The sequence below is a fragment of the Schistocerca nitens genome, chromosome 1 (assembly GCF_023898315.1).
Source record: "Schistocerca nitens isolate TAMUIC-IGC-003100 chromosome 1, iqSchNite1.1, whole genome shotgun sequence".
Lineage (NCBI taxonomy): Eukaryota > Metazoa > Arthropoda > Insecta > Orthoptera > Acrididae > Schistocerca > Schistocerca nitens.
Window position 1 is genome coordinate 407,969,442 of NC_064614.1, and position 19,526 is coordinate 407,988,967.

General features: G+C 40.3%; 1 protein-coding gene across 1 annotated transcript in view; it reads left to right on the plus strand.

Annotated features, from left to right (window-relative positions):
* The window catches only part of LOC126249607 (cadherin-87A), a 782,263-nt gene that overhangs the window by 760,876 nt on the left and 1,861 nt on the right, over window positions 1-19,526 (plus strand). The window contains exon 38 of the mRNA XM_049951276.1: window positions 6,328-6,481. Within this exon, the coding sequence (XP_049807233.1) occupies window positions 6,328-6,480 (153 nt within the window). The 3' untranslated portion in view covers window position 6,481. The remainder of the gene's footprint in view (window positions 1-6,327; window positions 6,482-19,526) is intronic.

A 19,526-nucleotide genomic window follows, 5' to 3' on the forward strand; every position in this document is an offset into this window, starting at 1 on the left:
GATACCAACCCGGTATTCACCTAGTGTGATGTGAGAAACTGCCTAAAAACCACACCTGCACACCGGCCACTGACATTAATCCATTGGACAGTCCTGGGATGAGGTGGGGGAGAGACAGAGTTAAAGCAGAGGGGGTTGGGCGCCAGAGAGAGTATGAGGTAAAAGATAGTACAGTGATAAGCACTGTCCCAGCTTCTATCCATAGATGATAGTACGGCAAAGCAAGAATTAAGTATGGTTTTGAGGAAGAGAATTGAGAAGTGGAAAGAAAAGTTAAATTAAGAATGAGGAGTAGAGCAAGAAAAGTGAGGAAAAACTTGAAAGAGAGAGAGAGAGAGAGAGAGAAAGGGATGAGAAGACGGGGAGGGGGGAGTTAGAAAGATGAACATAAAAAGCAATAATAATGAAACTCTACCAAGCAGAAAAGTCTACAGATGATAAAAGGGGAGATGGAGTGAGTTGTTAATGGTGATTATGTTTAGGAGTGTGGTAGGATTCAACAGTATGATGAAGAAAAGGTTTAATTCTCTGGATTTCAGAGAAACAGGTACTGATGAGAGAATCCAAATGCCATTATGGTGTACTAGGCACAGGGTTTCTGGAGTCATACCACAGAGCAGGCTGTCCTAATGCTGCATGGGGCAAGGGCACCCCTGCCTGCCCCTATTTAGCTTGTGGGCAGGTGCAGGTAGTGTAGGCTACCAGTTAGATCGCCATATTGCATGCATTCTGCACATGTGCACACTTCTAGGCCATCCATGCACAGATGTGTTAGCCAGTGGGATTCAACTGCATACGCTGTAGCATGGCTACAAGACTGCCTGTGCATCAGCTGTTTGCCCATCTCTGCCCACCTGTGTTTGTGCTGCCTAGCAAGCTGAACAGCCTGCTATAGAGGATGCACAACAACTGGCTGCTGGTCTCCCCAAAGCAGAAAATCCTACTGTGTTCATATATGCACTCAGTCAGTTTAGTCGTAGTCTCTCCTATATAAAAAGCTGTGCAGTGTTACTTTGTAAATAACTTTATAGTTTCGCACATTGCCCTCCCATTGACATTGAAGCATTTAGCAGTGGTGAGGTTGGTGTGAGTGGAGCAGGTGTGTGGGGCCTGATACAGTTTTACAGTGGAAATGATGGCAGGTAGGTTAGAAAATTTAAAAAGGGAAATAGATAGGTTAAAGTTAGATGTAGTTGGAATTAGTGAAGTTCGGTGGCAGGAGGAACAAGACATATGGGGATATAAATACAAAATCAAATAGGGGTAATGCAGGAGTAGGTTTAGTAATGAATAAAAAAATAGGAGTGTGGGTAAGCTACTACAAACAGTATAGTGAACGCATTATTGTGGCCAAGATAGACACGAAGCCCACGCCTACCACAATAGTACAAGTTTACATGCCAACTAGCTCTGCAGATGACGAAGAGATTGATGAAATGTATGATGAGATAAAAGAAATTATTCAGATAGTGAAGGGAGATGAAAATTTAATACTCATGGGTGACTGGAATTCTATAGTAGGGAAAGGAAGAGAAGGAAACTTAGTAAATGAATATGGAATGAGGGTAAGGAATGAAAAAGGAAGCCACCTGGTAGCGTTTTGTACAGAGCATAACTTGATCATAGCATTGGCTCAAGAATAATGAAAGAAGGTTATATACATGGAGGAACCCTGGAGATATTGGAAGGTTTCAGATAGATCATATAATGGTAAGACAGAGATTTAGGAACCAGGTTTTAAATTGTAAGACATTTCCAGGGGCAGATGTGGGCTCTGGCCACAATCTATTGGTTGTGAACTGTAGATTTAAGCTGAAGAAACTGCAAAAAAGTGGGAATTTACGGAGATGGGACCTGGATAAACTGACAGAACCAGAGGTTGTAGAGAGTTTAAGGGAGAGCATTAGGGAACGATTGACAAGAATGGGGGAAAGACATACAGTAGAAGAAGAATGTGTAGCTTTGAGAGGTGAAATGGTGAAGGCAGAAGAGGATAAAGTAGGTAAAAAGATAAGGGCTAGTAGAAATCCTTGAGTAACAGAAGATATATTGAATTTAATTGATGAAAGGAGAAAACATAGAAATGCAGTAAATGAAGCAGGCAAAAAGGAATACAAACGTCTCAAAAATGAGATCGACAGAAAGTGCAAAATGGCTAAGCAGGGATGGATAGAGGTCAAATGTAAGGATGTAGAGGCTTCTCTCACAAAGGTTAAGATAGATACTGCCTACAGGAAAATTAAAGAGACCTTTGGAAAAAAGAGAACCACTTGTATGAATATCAAGAGCTCAGATGGAAACCCAGTTCTAAGCAAAGAAGGGAAAGCAGAAAGGTGGAAGGAGTATATAGAGGGTCTATACAAGGGCGATGTACTTGAGGACAATATTATGGAAATGGAAGAGGATGTAGAAGAAGATGAAATGGGAGATAGGATACTGCATGAAGAGTTTGACAGAGCACTGAAAGACCTGCGTCGAAACAAGGCCCCGGGAGTAGACAACATTCCATTGGAACTTCTGATAGACTCAGGAGAGCCAGCCCTGACAAAACTCTACCATCTGGTGAGCAAGATGTATGAGAAGGCGAATACCCTCAGACTTCAAGAAGAATATAATTATTCCAATCCCAAAGAAAGCAGGTGCTGACTGATGTGAAAATCACCGACCTCTCTGTTTAGTAAGTCACGGCTGCAAAATACTAACACGAATTCTTTACAGATGAATGGAAAAAACTGGTAGAAGCCGACCTCAGGGAGATCAGTTTGGATTCCGTAGAAATGTTGGAACACATGAGGCAATACTGACCCTATGACTTATCTTAGAAGATAGATTAAGGAAAGGCAAACGTACATTTTTAGCATTTGTAGACTTAGAGAAAGCTTTTGACAATGTTGACTGGAATATTCTCTTTCAAACTCTGAAGGTGGCAGGGGTAAAATACAGGGAGCGAGAGGCTATTTACAATTTGTACAGAAACAAGATGCCAGTTATAAGAGTCGAGTGGCATGAAAGGGAAGCAGTGGTTGGGAAGGGAGTGTGACAGGGTTGTAGCCTATCCCCCATGTTATTCAATCTGTATATTGAGCAAGCAGTAAAGGAAACAAAACAAAATTTCAGAGTAGGAATTAAAATCCATGGAGAAGAAATAAAAACTATGAGGTTCGCCAGTGACATTGTAATTCTGTCAGAGACAGCAAAGGACTTGGAAGAGCAGTTGAACGAAATGGACAGTGTCTTGAAAGGAGGATATAAGATGAACATCAACAAAAGCGAAACGAGGATAATGGAATGTAGTAATATTAAGTCGGGTGATGCTGAGGGAATTAGATTAGGAAATGAGACACTTAAAGTAGTAAATGAGTTTTGCTATTTGGGGAGCAAAAATAACTGATGATGGTCGAAGTAGAGAGGACATAAAATGTAGACTGGCAATGGCAAGGAAAGCGTTTCTGAAGGAGAGAAATTTGTTAACATCAAGTATAGATTTAAGTGTTAGGAAATCTTTTCTGAAAATATTTGTATGGAGCGTAGCCATGTATGGAAGTGAAATGTGGACGATAAATAGTTTTGACAAGAAGAGAATAGAAGCTTTCGAAATGTGGTGCTACAGAAGAATGCTGAAGATTAGATGGGTAGATCACATAAATAATGAGGATGTATTGAATAGAACTGGGGAGAAGAGAAATTTGTGGCACAACTTGACTAGAAGTAGGGATTGATTGGTAGGACATGTTCTGAGGCATCAAGGGATAACCAATGTAGTATTGGAGGTGAGCGTAGAGGGTAAAAATCGTAGACGGAGACCAAGAGATGAATACACTAAGCAGATTCAGAAGGATGTAGGTTGCAGTAGGTACTGGGAGATGAAGAAGCTTGCACAGGATAGAGTAGCATGGAGAGCTGCATCAAACCAGTTTCTGGACTGAAGACCACAACAACAACAACATGATGGCAGTGGTAGAAACTGTGGGCTAGGGATTATGAAATGAGAATGTCATGTGGGTTGACAAATATGTTATGTAGGTGGGTTGACAAGGATATTACAGAGGTTAGCAGGGTGATATTGGGTGGTGCAGAAAGAATATCTGGGAGAAGTAGTCTCATATCAATTAAAAAGAAGCTGAACACCCTGAGGAGTATGTTCAGTATCTTGTATTGGCATGGAAAACACGATAACATCTTATCCAATGGCATTGAATTTAAACACATAAAAATAGAAGATCTGAAAACTGTGCAGTCTCAATTCATTAATTAGATCAATAAAATTTGAAGTTGCAAAATATATATAATTTGTGCTGACAAATTACAACAGAGCAGATTAGATAAGAAAGAAAATAAGAATTCAAGCCATGGAAAACCCAAAATAAAACTCCCCCCCCCCCCCAAGAAACTTTTTGACATCTTGTGACAATGTAATCAAAATAGCCTATGATTAATAATTGGGACAGACAGTCCTGAGTCTCCATCTTCTGTAAACAGCAGTTCTTTAATTCATAAACTAGGGCTATTTTTTGTCAGGCACACAGGTTTTCTTTGGACTGTCATGCCAGGGGTGAAGGAGGGAGGGAAAGAGAGAGAGAGAGAGAGAGAGTTATATTGTGTCATTGTTACAATTGCTTGCTATTGTGTATCAAATATATGAAAGATATGGACAACAATAAATACAAATCAAATTTCTAACTCAATTATTTTCCTTATGTAAAGCAAACAAGCAATTTATATGATATTAAAGAAATTTGACTTAAGAAGTGTTCATTAATATAAGAATGAAGGAGAATATTATTTTGCGGGAGAACAGAAGTTCACACTTGACAATGATGAAGCACTGAATCAGCCACGCCCTTTCCAGGGAACTGTCACAGCATTTACTTGTAGTGATTTACATGAACCATAGAAAACCTTAAGCTGAAAGACTGAACATACATCTGAAACCCCCTTCTGTCCCTCTAAAACACCGTTCCTGGGTCACAAACAATGATGATAAAACCTTCATGATTGGGATTCTTGCTAAGGAGAGCCTGTGGTATTTCCTCCAAATCCTCAGTATCTACTCCCAGATCTGCTTCATTTGAGCATATTCATCTAAATGAGCTTCCTTTCTAGGAGATTCAAATGGCCTTGCAAAAACTTCTGTTCACATCAACCAACAACAGTACGTCCATTTTAATGGCTATCACCTAGTCTGCATTAAGGTGCCCTACCATAGGGATTCGGCATTTGCATGTCCAGGGGGTAGCCTCAGTTAAACATGGTTGATAAACTTGCCAGAGCCTTTACAAATACACTATATCTTGCTCAAGTAGTCCAAAATCAAATTTCCAAGTCCACCTCTTCCTGGTACATCGGAAAACACACACCCACTCTATACCAGTCACTGACCAACACTCCCCTCAATACCCAATGTCACCCAGACCTTGAAAAGCCCAGGCATATCATTTTTCAGAGCTTCAAACATCTTATTGCATCCTGAGATGAGGGATATTCTATCACACATCATCTCATACTATCTGATGTCATAGACCATCCCTATGCCACCCCTGTTCCTAATCTTGCATCACTTGGGTCGTACACAGGTGAATGATCCAGATGCAATACCGGCATCTGTGTGCACGCACGCACGCACGCACGCGCGCGCGCGCCCACACACACACACACACACACACACACACACACACACACACACACACACACACACTTTGCCCCTACGTGCTGGCTGGACGAACAATGGACATTGGGCATTATGTGTCCAGCCAGCACCATGTAGGGGCATAGACACCTACAGTATTTACATTCTACCAGAACTTTTCTACTATTATCAAGACTTCAAATAGCTATTTCACTAACTGTGCCATTTGGATAGCCCTGCTCACTCTCCCAGCACCAGCTCTTCTGAATTATATGAATGTAACTTCCATTCAGCAAATCCTCTGTCCTTACAATCCCCATCATCTAAAGCTCTACAAGTTCACTGACCATTCCTGTACCATCACATTTCCTCATTTTCCATAGCCATCGTCCCATGTCCAAATCTCGTATGTATTCCCCCGCCCACTTTCTCATTACCTTCCATTGTCTTGTTGGCTTGTACAACTTATCCTCCTTCCCAGTTCTCACATGATGCACATTTTGTCCCCCCTCCCACTCTTTTTAGCCTGAGCATCCACTTACAAATAGTCAATGGGGATGAGTCCGTTTGTGTGTGTGTGAGTGTGGATTAGCTTGAAACCTTGTTAAGTCTATATGTCACAGACCAGTCAGTTATAAGTAAGTGGTTATCTTCCCTCATTTTTATCTATTATTTATTTTTAATCTCCTTTTTTTTTTCAGATGTTTGAAGCTAGCCTTGGATTTCAAGGTTCAACTTTTCAAGTCCCTGAGCAACATCAGAATTCAAATAGTAATTCTGATGGCTTCAGATCACGAACAGCATTGACTATAAATAAGGATGGACAACCTGAATTTGTTGCAGAACTCATATGAGGTAAATTCTAGGTGAACTAGTCTACTTATTTAACGCCTCAGTGTACAGCAAACAATGATTTGTTTGTTGTTACTTATTAAAGCTAATTTAGTATCTTTATCTAGCACTACTGAGAATGATTTATTCCGGGAAGAGTTACAGATCAAAATCACAACCACAGAAGAAAAATATGAGATATCTAATTATCAGTATATATTGCTTCCATTGCTGTTGCTTCCATTTTGTTTTGTGGTAGAAATTAGGAATTTTAACTATCTGTATAGAGATGTAAAAGGAAGAAATACATGAATAAAGGAGTCAAAACCACTAGTTTTGTGTGTGTGTGGGGTTATAGGGACTGGGCATGATGTGGTTAAAAATAAACTGGAGCAAACATCGGTACGAAACTGATAGGACACATGACATAAGGTGTTGCAGCCAAAGGATACTTTTATGTAAAAGAACGTCAGATCTTTGGCTACTGAAGCTCAACTTAGCCATTATCAATCACAAAGAAGTGGTTCTGTGTAGGTCATACGACTTTGTAGCCTGGTTTTCCAGCCTATCATAGTTGAAAGGTTCACTGATGTTACCTTCAAACATTCACAACAGCCAGCTCAAAACCACCCATCAGCACTAATTCAAATCTGTAAATCATTAAGGTTTCATAGTTGAAACTACAATGGTGCCACCGCCAATACACTTCACCACAAAAAGTGAACAAAACTATCACGACTCTTCGCTGCAGTCCGCATAATGACTGTTGTTGTTTACAGTTGTTTATTAGTAGTCGTGTTATCCTAAGTGAGCGTAATAAAGTTATTAGTGAATAACTGAGAAGTATCTATTGTGGACAGGAGGTAAAGCTTCAGTTCACATTGTGGTGACCCCGAAAAGAAAAAGAAAAGTAAAGGACTGGCAAACAAATGGTAATGAGATGGGGAGCTATTAATATCAATGGGGGCTACTCTGGGAAGAACGTAGAGCTGGCAGAGGCTGCAAGTAAGATGGGGCTGGACGTTTTAGCTGTTAGTGACATTCAGGTAAGGGGTGAGAAAGAAGAGGAAGTGGGAGAATACAAGGTCTACCTGTCAGGAGTCAAAGCAGGAATAGCACAATGGGGTGTAGGGCTTTACATCAGGAAAGAAATGGAACCCAGCGTAGTTGCAATAAGGTATGTAAACGAACGACTGATGTGGATAGATTTGACAGTGTCTAGCAAGAAAATTAGGATTGTGTCAGTATATTCGCATTGTGAAGGGACAGATCAACATAAGATGGATAGTTTTTATGAGGCACTCAGTGATGTAGTTGTTAGAGTAAAGGACAAGGACAGTGTTCTGCTCATGGGTGATTTTAACGCCAGGATTGGAAATCGAACAGAAGGGTATGAAAAGGTTATGGGTAAATTTGGAGAGGATATGGAGGCCAACAGGAACGGGAAACAACTCTTGGATTTCTGTCCCAGTATGGGCTTAGTAATCACAAACTCCTTTTTTAAACATAAGAACATTCACCGGTATACTTGGGAAGGCAGGGGAACCAGATCTGTCATTGACTATATAATAACAGATCAGGAATTCAGGAAGGCTGTGAGGGACACACGTGTATTCAGGGGATTCTTTGATGACACTGATCATTATATAATCTGCAGTGAAATTGGGATTGTGAGGCCGAAAGTGCAGGAGGTCAGGTCCATATGTAGGAGGATAAGAGTGGAGAAACTTCAGGATAAGGAAATCAGGCACAAGTACATAACAGCGATCTCAGAAAGGTACCAGTTAGTTTAATGTAGTCAATTACAGTCATTGGAAAATGAATGGACAAGGTACAGGGACACAGTACTAGAAGTGGCTAAAGAATGTCTTGGAACAGTAGTGTGTAAAGGGAGGATGAAGCAAACAGCTTGGTGGAATGATACAGTCAAGGCAGCCTGTAAAAGGAAAAAGAAGGCGTATCAAAAATGGCTACATACCAGAACCCAGGTAGACAGAGAAAGTTATGTTGAAGAAAGAAACAAAGCCAAACAGATAATTGCAGCATCCAAGAAGAAATCGTGGGAAGACTTTGGAAACAGGTTGGAGACTATGGGTCAAGCTGCTGGAAAACCATTCTGGAGTGTAATTAGCAGTCTTCGAAAGGGAGGTAAGAAGGAAATGACAAGTATCTTGGACAGGTCAGGAAAACTGCTGGTGAATCCTGTGGATGCCTTGGGCAGATGGAGGGAATATTTTGAAGAGTTGCTCAATGTAGGTGAAAATGCGATCAGTAATGTTTCAGATTTCGAGGTAGAATGGGATAGGAATGATGATGGAAATAGGATCACATTTGAGGAAGTGGAAAAAATGGTCAATAGATTGCAGTGCAATAAAGCGGCTGGGGTGGATGAAATTAAGTCGGAACTCATCAAATACAGTGGAATGTCAGGTCTTAAATGGCTACACAGGATAATTGAAATGGCCTGGGAGTCGGGACAGGTTCCATCAGACTGGACAAAAGCAGTAATCACACCAATCTTCAAACATGGAAACAGAAAAGATTGTAACAACTACAGAGGTATCTCTTTAATCAGCATTGTGGGTAAAATCTTCTCAGGTATTGTTGAAAGGAAAGTGCGAGTATTAGTTGAGGACCAATTGGATGAAAATCAGTGTGGGTTTAGGCCTCTTAGAGGTTGTCAGGACCAGATCTTTAGCTTACGGCAAATAATAGAAAAGTGTTATGAGGGGAACAGGGAATTGTATCTATGCTTTATAGATCTAGAAAAGGCATATGACCGGGTTCCTAGGAGGAAGTTATTGTCTGTTCTACAAGATTATGGAATAGGAGGCAAACTTTTGCAAGCAATTAAAGGTCTTTACATGGATAGTCAGGCAGCAGTTAGAGTTGACGGTAAATTGAGTTCATGGTTCAGAGTAGTTTCAGCGGTAAGACAAGGCTGCAACCTGTCTTCACTGTTGTTCATATTATTTATGGATCATATGTTGAAAACAATAGACTGGCTGGGTGAGATTAAGATATGTGAACACAAAATAAGCAGTCTCGCATATGCGGATGACTTAGTTGTGATGGCAGATTCAGTTGAAAGTTTGCAAAGTAATATTTCAGAGCTAGATCAGAAATGTAAGGACTATGGTATGAAGATTAGCATCTCCAAAACGAAAGTAATGTCAGTGGGAAAGAAATATAAACAGATTGAGTGCCAAATAGGAGGAACAAAGTTAGAACAGGTGGACGGTTTCAAGTACTTAGGATGCATATTCTCACAGGATGGCAACATAGTGAAAGAACTGGAAGCGAGGTGTAGCAAAGCTAATGCAGTGAGTGCTCAGCTACGATCTACTCTCTTCTGCAAGAAGGAAGTCAGTACCAAGACTAAGTTATCTGTGCACCGTTCAATCTTTCGACCAACTTTGTTGTATGGGAGCGAAAGCTGGGTGGACTCAGGTTACCTTATCAACAAGGTTGAGGTTACGGATATGAAAGTAGCTAGGATGATTGCAGGTACTAGTAGATGGGAACAATGGCAGGAGAGTGTCCACAATGAGGAAATCAAAGAAAAACTGGGAATTAACTCTATAGATGTAGCAGTCAGGGCAAACAGGCTTAGATGGTGGGGTCATGTTACGCGCCTGGGAGAAGCAAGGTTACCCAAGAAACTCATGGATTCAGCAGTAGAGGGTAGGAGGAGTTGGGGCAGACCGAGGAGAAGGTACCTGGATTCGGTGAAGAATGATTTTGAAGTAATAGGTTTAACATCAGAAGAGGCACCAATGTTAGCACTGAATAGGGGATCATGGAGGAACTGTATAAGGGGGGTTATGCTCCAGACTGAACGCTGAAAGGCATAATCAGTCTTAAATGATGATGATGATGATGATGATTGACTCAAGCAAGAAACTGGAATCAGAATGGAACAAGGTTTACCAGTTGACCCAGGATCACCATCCGCGAATTTTAATTCACTACAAAATGTCATGATAGAAGTAAATATACAAGATGTGAGGACATACATGTGACATGGGAATGTTAAGTTTCTCTCATTCTGCCTGATGCGACCTCAGCTTTGGTTTGCACAAGCTGAATGAATATTTCAACTGTGTCAGATGTTCAATAATACTGACAGATTTAATATTGTAGTTTTGCATCTGGATTTAGAAGTGGTAGAGGAAATAGAATAAACTTTCTCACAGCAAAGATATGCTGCACTATAGGAAGTTCTCGTGTGGCTATCATAAGAACGGCTATCACCAGAATGGCAGTTACAAAAAATTCACACATGAAAACATGAGTGACAAGACACTGTTACAAGTGCTCAAAGCTCTACACAAATTAGCAGGCCCAGAACTCCTGCCTGTACAGTCTTTATGCATATTACGGCATCATAAACTTCCAGTCTTACATCCAGGCCATCATTGCAGCACAAACAGACTTGCCATTGAAAGTCTTGGCAAAGAAGGCAGACACCATTGTAAAAAGCTTAAGAGACATTTCTGTATGCGCAAAAATCAGCAACAGTCAAGACAAGGACTGAGGAATGAGCAGAGAGGTGGAAGCTGACACCATTGGTCCTGTATGCGCATGAATACCTCTCCCCAGCAGCAAGCATCAGTTGAACCCACCATGGACATCTAGCAACACAAGGGGCAAAACTAAACATCCAGGCAGCCACACACCATCAGCAACTATGAAGTTGCAGTTGGAAAACAAGGAAAATTGCCATTCAACAAGCCTCCTGGAACAGTAGTGCTGGTGCCATAGGCATTTCAGCAACTCATCATTGTAATTACCCAAATTTCAAAGACAGGCATGAAGGGTTACTAACATCCATCAGCAACAGCACAAGTGCGTGGACTAGACTGTGGTTAAAAAAAATGCAAATACCACATTAGCAGCAGTCATCCAGTCACACTGATTGTTCACACAAGACTATCCAGCAGGTGACAAGTTTCTTATTGATACATGTTTGGAAGTCAGTGTCTGTTCAAGAGGAACCAATGACACACTGATGGCAACAATGCAACAGGTACTTACTGTGGCTACATCCAGTGAAAATGCTTAGCACTATACTTGGATTCAAACTTCCACCTGATATGGGCCTTAATGATTGCAGACATGCCTTGTCCGATAATCAGAGTGAACTTTTTACATCATTATCAGTTTATGCCCTACTTGATCAATTGCTGTTTAGTACCAGTACACACAGAAAGGCTATTGCCAACTGTGCCTTTTGTGTCGGGTCACATGCAGCGCAATGTGCCTATGGCTTTCCACAGGAAGATCCATCATCTCTTCCACATCATCCATATTAGAGTATATTGATTCCATGTTTGCAACAACACACTTATACATGTGTGCATCATTAAAGCAGAACCCCACGAATTGTAACAATTCATATGCTGTTGGCAAAATCGTAGCCGTTATTTCATAATCTACTTCTAGACCTTCCAGACTCACCATGCCCTTCTATGCTCACACAATGTTCCATATAACATCTGCATGACATGAAGTCAACACACTGCATTCTGCTCACAGTGTCTGCGCACAGAGAAGCTACTTGTGGTGCAAATGGAGTTCGACCAACTTCTGAAAGCAGGTATTGTGACCATGTTGGATAGTAAGTGGGCCTCCCCAGTCTACATTTCGTAAGAAAGATGATTCCTGGAGAACATGTGGAAATTGTAGAGTGCTCAATAGAAATACAATTCCAGACTGCTACCCTGCACCTAACGTAATGGATTTAAACAGCACCATTAGCATTTCCAAAATATTCAGTGTGATAGATTGCACCAAATTCCAGTGGCGCCAGCCAACAAAAAAAATCAGCAGTGATCAAACCATTTGGCTTGTATGAGTACCATTTGATGTCATTTGGCCTCAGGAATGCCACCCAAACTTGGTAGTGGTTCATGCACAAAGTGCTTAGAGAATTACAGATCATTTTTTGCTACATGGATGACATTCTTGTGTTTTCTACTTCAGTAGAATAGCATGCCATACACTTGCATCAGCTTTTCAGCCACCTACAACAATATGGCATAATTATTAACATAGCAAAGTGTGCATTGGGAAAATGTGAAGTTAAATTTCTGGGAGACTTGATTTCCCCACAGGCCTGTCACCATTGCCTGAGCGGGTCAAAGCAGTATTACAGATGCCTCTTCCCACAACTTACAAGAGACATCTTAGGTATGCTGAACTATTATTGATGTCACCTGCCTCACTTACCAGCCATCCAGTAGGCACTCACAGTGCTAATTGTGCAAGAGCACTGCAGGGAATCTTAAGATACTGTGGACTCCATATACTGAAATATCTTTCCACAAACTCAAGAAACATCTGTCACAGGCAACACAGCTGGGACACCAATATTGAGTGCCCCCTTGGTATATATGGTAGATGTGGGCCAAACAGTGGTGGGAGTGGCTCTGCAACAAAAAGTTGAGGGCATTTGACAGCCATTTGCCTTTTCCTCAGAGAACATGAGCCAACAACAGCAAAAATGGAGCACCTCTGATCATGAGTTGTTTACTATTCATTTAGCAATAAAAAATTTCGGCCCATTGGTTGAAGGGAGACATTTTGCAGTTTATATTGACTACAAGCCACTGGTAGCTATTTTTCAGTGTGATACTAATCTCAGCTCATCACATCAGTGCAGGCAGGTCAAGTATATTGCCCGGTTCTCAAGTGATGTGCAGCACATAGCAGGGAAAGACAATGTGGTTGCAGATAGCCTCTCTTGGAACTGTGCTAGTTTAAACTCCATTCATTGGGCAAATATAGTGTTAAAACAACAGAACTGCATTGCATCTCAGATCTGTGCCAGCCATGGATGTGCTGGACAGTATTTGGTGTGACATAGCAAGAGCAAAGCATTGACTCTACATACCAAAACAGTGCTATAATTTAGCACATCTGGGAGTTCAAGTGACAGCCAAGCTTGTCTCCACTGAAGTTGTGAGGATGGAAGTGCAGAAAGATTGTCATGCATGGGCATGTATATGCCTGACATGCCAGCATAATAAGATCAGCAGTCATGTCTTCACTGCTGTTGCTTACTTCCTGATGTTGTCAGCTAGATTTCTGCATACACATTTGGACAATGTATGCCTGTTACCATACTCTGTGCACCAACTTTATTTGCTGATGATCATTGATCATTTTACAATGTGGCCAGAGGTCATTGCGATATAAGATACTGTACATCCACTGAATCGGTTGGGAGAGCATTACTGCAGGCTTGGTTCTCCAGGTTTGGCATTCCGCAAGATGTAACTATGGATCAAGGGAGACAATTTGAAAGCCAACGTTTCGGTGAACTTTTCCTCCTGTGTGGCCACAACCACATCCATGCTGCAAGCTACCATCCAGCTAGCAATGGACTGGTAAAGCAGTTTTACCGTACTCTTAAAATGGCCCTAACGTGCAGTTCATCAAGATGGTCAGAACCACTGCCACTGGTTCTACTGAAGTTGAGAATGGCAGTGGAGAGCATCCACTGCCCACCAGCACAGTTGGTCTAAGGCAAGCAGCTGAAGGTTCCAGGAGAATTGATCTTGCCAGCATCCACTCAACTAGTTGTCTTGGAGCTGAGCACAGTTTGGATAAAAATCAGTCTCAGAATGAGGGCCATTCAGCCTACCACTCCTGTAATAAATGGAGACTGGCAGGTGTTTGTTCAAAGAAACATAACAAAAACATCCCACATGTGGCACAAGGATGATACCGTGTGACCACCCCTTGTTTCGCCATATTTAGTACCGTACTGAGAAATCACAAGGAGGAGACACACTTTCAATGTTGGTAAACAGGAAGCAGTCTCAATAGAGTGACTCAGGCCTGTGTACACTGATGAAGAGATGCTCCCTTCTCATTCCTTGACATCGCACTCGAAGGAAGCTGATCCTTTGGCACCAATAGAAGAAACCGAAGCGTCTACCTTGGAACAGGAGCAATCCTTGCCTGCACCAGCCATTTTCTCGAGGACCAGCAGGCAGATAAAGTGCAATATCCCTCGCTTACTGGGGGGCACCCAGTTTCAATAAAGGGCAAGGTAGTTGATGTGGTGACACCTCCAATACACTCCGCCACAATAAGCGAACAAAACAACCACAGATTATTAAAAGCATCTTTGATGCAGTCAGCATATAGTGATTGTTGTTATTTACAGTTGTTTATCAGTTGTTTGTTGTTTTATCCTGAGCAAGCATAATGATGTTACTGGTGAATAAATGAGCAATATTTACAGTGGATGACAGACAAAGCTCAATTTCCCGTACTACCATCAACAATACCAGACCAACACAACCAGAAACAGCCTAGGATACAGAAATACAGACACATACACATTATACATCAAGGAAATTATATGTGACAGTTCAGTTAAGTATTAGATTGAATATAGGTAAATATTGTGTTATCGACTATGTTTGAATCTGTAGTAAACTCACTAGTGTAGTGAGAAGCAAATATTAGAACTACTGCTGAAGAGTAACACTGTGAGGTTGGCCTCCTTATTAGCATTGTCTGCAGAACACATTAATGCTGTCTGAATGACAGTGCTTCATTCATGAACAGAAATTTGTGAAACACTGTAACTGTGTTGTTTAGCAAAGTACATTACTGGAAGTAAATTAAAGGAAGGAAGGAAGATTAAGGTTTAATGTCCCACTGATAATTAGATCATTAGAGATGGAGCACAAACTCGAAATGTTTCAAGGATCAGTAAAGGAACCATATTGACATTTTCCTGGAGTGATTTAGAAAAATCATGGAAAACCTAAATGTGGATGGCCAGACGTTGGTTTGAACTATCATTCTTTAAAATGCGAGTCCAGTATGCTAACCACTGCTACCTTTCTTGGCGATTTAAATTAGGCCCTCTGATAGCTTTTTAATGACTTCCTACTTAACAGCCTTCTTTGGCTTTTACAATAACTACATGTGATACTCTGCACTGATCACCTGGGTTCTGTGGAGATTATCAGGCACAAATTCTCTGATGCATGCATGAAGTATCTTGTCTATTTGTGGCTACCATTTGAACTGGCATTTCTTTTCCAATGTCAAAAGATATATCTAGGGTTCATTTCAAGTCAAGTGTGGGCTGTAATTATTGTATGGCAGTGAAACATGGTAGATATTCTAATGTGAAACCAATTTATGCTGGTAAAAAAAATAGCTCCGATTCTAGCCACCAGGTGCTAATCTGTAGCCGGCCGGTGTGGCCGAGCGGTTCTAGGCGCTTCAGTCGGGAACCACGCGACCGCTACGGTCGCAGGTTCGAATCCTGCCTCGGGCATGGATGTGTGTGATGTCCTTAGGTTAGTTACGTTTAAGTAGTTCTAAGTTCTAGGGGACTGATGACCTCAGATGTCAAGTCCCATAGTGCTCAGAGCCATTTGAACCATTTTGCTAATCTGTCACAGTGAATGCAAGAAAAGACATACAGAAATGGTTCCAATTATAATGGATTAGGAATAGGACATGGGCAGAAAATGTCAAAAAAGTGTTGATATTATTAAAGACTGCTTTCATGATTTGTTCAATATGAGCACCAGAGATGTTGACAAGATGATTTACAGTTCCAAATTTGCACTTGGCCAAAATTAGAACTAATTTTTTCCAATGTAAATCGATTCCACATTATCACATTAGAATATGTACCAAATTTTGCTACCATATGATGATTACAGCCCAAACGGGCCTTTGTGAGCAGCTGCACTTTAATTTTTTTAACATACTAGGTAGTTATAATTAAAGTACACTATGGGAGGATAGTCCTGTTAATAGGAAAAGCTAATCAATAGAGTTACCCTTTTTACAGGATTTGACCATGTGTTGTGTATAATGGATAAGTAAATCAGACTATTCAATTCTTTTCCTAAGATCTTACCCAGCAGTTAGAAAGAAATGCAGTATGAATAGTATTATACTGAAGCTAGGACAACTCAGTTCCAAATACATTTAGTGGTTTAAAATATGTACTAACAGTCACCAGCCTATCCAGGCAATGAAATAGTGAAGTACTGGAAAAGCAGAAGTATGAATTTTGCCTATTTTCTTCTACTGTTGCTTCTTCAAATAAATATTACTCCACCTAAACAAAGTTGTACTACACCCTAATACATTATGTTTTTAAAAGAGAAAAAGCCCAGTAGATAATTTAAGGAACTAAAAAAATTTGGCCAAGGGGCACCTTTAGAAAAGCACTTTCCATAATCATCAAACTCAGATACTTAAATACTAAAGCATACACTTTTTATACTGAACATTTCAGATCAAGAAAATCTCTTTTTTCTGGAATTCACTTTCAAAAACTATTATTCTCTGAACTAACTATGTATAGTCATTTAACAGATTCTAGTAACTTGGCTTCACTCTGATTGAATTTTACGTAAGAAAACTTTTACTATAATAGTTTGTAATAGTTAAGAAAACTTTCTCATTATTTACAAAAAACAATTTAAATGGTGCCTCTCTACATTAACTTGGCACTTCATAAATCTGTAAAACAGGGTACTCGGATTAATCAAAGACCAGAAAGGAACGCTATATAGGTGTATGATTAGGATGAAATAACAGGGTGAACCAGTTTCTTTAAAGTTCATGAGAGAGGGGGGGGGGGGGGGGGGCAAGAAAAGCTATAAATTAATGGTTCATGCTTACAAAAGGAAAATAACAAAAAAAATCTTGTCTGGTGGCTGTAGGCTTGGGTGTATGATGAACAATTATGCTGACTACACTACCCACAGTACAGCCTAAAAGTATCTTGCTGTGTGGGCTCAATTTCTCTTCTTGGCATTGTTCAACCTTAAATACAGTAGCCCAACAACTTGCTGCCATGCCGTAAGCCATTTTAAATCTTCATCTGAGGCATTTTTGTGCAAATTTGCTGGCAAAGCTTCTCCTGCTCCTCAATAACTGCTGCCTACAGACTGTGTGACTTACTTTCCACATTTACTCTAGGTAGCGTGCCAATTTGCCCTTGCCACCTTTTCCAGTCCCCAAAGCCATTTTCATTTCAAACAACACCACACTGGTTTTTACATAACACCTACTTCTTACATTGTTCCTAAGCGTGACCATTTCTTACAATTGTCTAATTTACATCACCTTGAATGGTTTATACACACAACTATTTTTAAATACAAATGTCAACAGAAAATTTTTAATGTAATAAATATAGTACCAATATGTGAAAATTTTAAAGCAAAAAAATTATAAAAAATATAGATGAACCATAAACAAATAGTGTTATAATACGAAACTATGTACTGAGTTTGAAGATTTATTATTTAATGTCCACACAGTACATTATTATTTTCTGTATAGCTTTACCATAAAGTGATAATTAACTTAAAAGTGATTGGTCCGTGTGTATCTGCTCATTAATAATTTTATTTTTTATCCTTAGTGTTATTTGTAGAGAAAATGCCTCAGACAACAGACTAATGCGCATAAAATAAAAATCACCAGTGATATGAACACTGGCCATGACAGCCTACATTGTACAATTAGTAATTTGACTATCTTAAGTGATTATGCTGCTGTTATAAAATTGATCTCCACCTGTAGGAATGTGTGAAAATCATTTCACTGGAGAGAAGTTAAAGATGCGCTACTATACTATAGAGCGTGAAGCTAGGGGCTGGAGGGGCCAGTATTGAAGGCACCACCACAACCTTTTCCTCACCCTTCCCCCACTTGTGTTCTTGTCATACACTTCAGTCATCAGAAGCCTCAGCCTGCAGACCCATTTATATTTAGCTGAAGTTGGCAAACTATGTCATTTAACAATGCTGTCTAACAAATATATACATAACACATCACACGGCACTCACCTGAAAGTGCCATGATTACCAAACTTGTCAGACAGCACACTGCAATAAAGATTTTAGTGCCAGAAGTGCACAATGAATTCTTTAGAACAGTTTATTATTGGTTGGTTGTGTTGGGGAAGGAGACCAGACAGCGAGGTCATCGGTCTCATCGGATTAGTGAAGGACAGGGAAGGAAGTCGGCCGTGCCCTTTGAAAGGAACCATCCCGGCATTTGCCTGGAGCGATTTAGGGAAATCACGGAAAACCTAAATCAGGATGGCCGGACGCGGGATTGAACCGTCGTCCTCCCGAATGCGAGTCCAGTGTCTAACCACTGCGCCACCTCGCTCGGTGAGAACAGTTTATTATGGCTGTGAAATTATGTATCAAGCAAAATACATGATTACTACTCATCTGTGAAATTATAAAGCTATTTCAGATCTGATTAAAGGACATCAACCATTCATTAGCTCTGCATGTTAGTTTTAACCTTACTACAAAGCAGAAAATAAATGTTATTGTTATTATAGACAGTGGCAGATTTGGTAATATATACCACTATTTCCTACTCTTATCTAAAATCTGATGGTGACTTTTGTGTCAGAAAAGAAAGTGGTGAATGTGCAGCTGAGTTCTTATTCCAGATCAGTTTATGTCACTTATTACTGAATCCAGCTTTCTTGGCCACTTTAAAATGTCATGCAAAATAGTGGACTTCAAAATGCGGTAAAGCCATTTATATAAAAGGGTTATCATCTCAGCTGAAACAATGAGCAATAGGAGTATCATGTGGTCCCCAAAAGTTTCTGCACTCTTAAGTACAGTTCAAAAAAGAAAGAGCAAATAATTGTCAACTCCTTTATTGGAGGCTTTAAGTCCATTGCTTTACATTAGTGAAAGCCAGGACACATTTTGCAAGCAAAAAGACTGAGATTCCTCAAACTGCAGCATAGATGGCAAAGTTCCCATTAGCAACAAGAAGGAAGATGATACAGACTATTGAAGTGTATTACAAATCCACACGATCAAGCTTTCTGTAATCATCTGAAGATGAGGGCTACCACAAGATTAGGAGAAGATCTCTGAAAAGTGATTAGAACCAGTCATGTTTTGTATCATGTCTTGTATTCATTTTGTATAAACTTAAGGCAGTTTTACAAACAAGTGACCAATCATGTGCCCCAGCTGCCATCCATGTAGCATCATAAGAAGCAATGACTACCAAACATACAAATATTGTT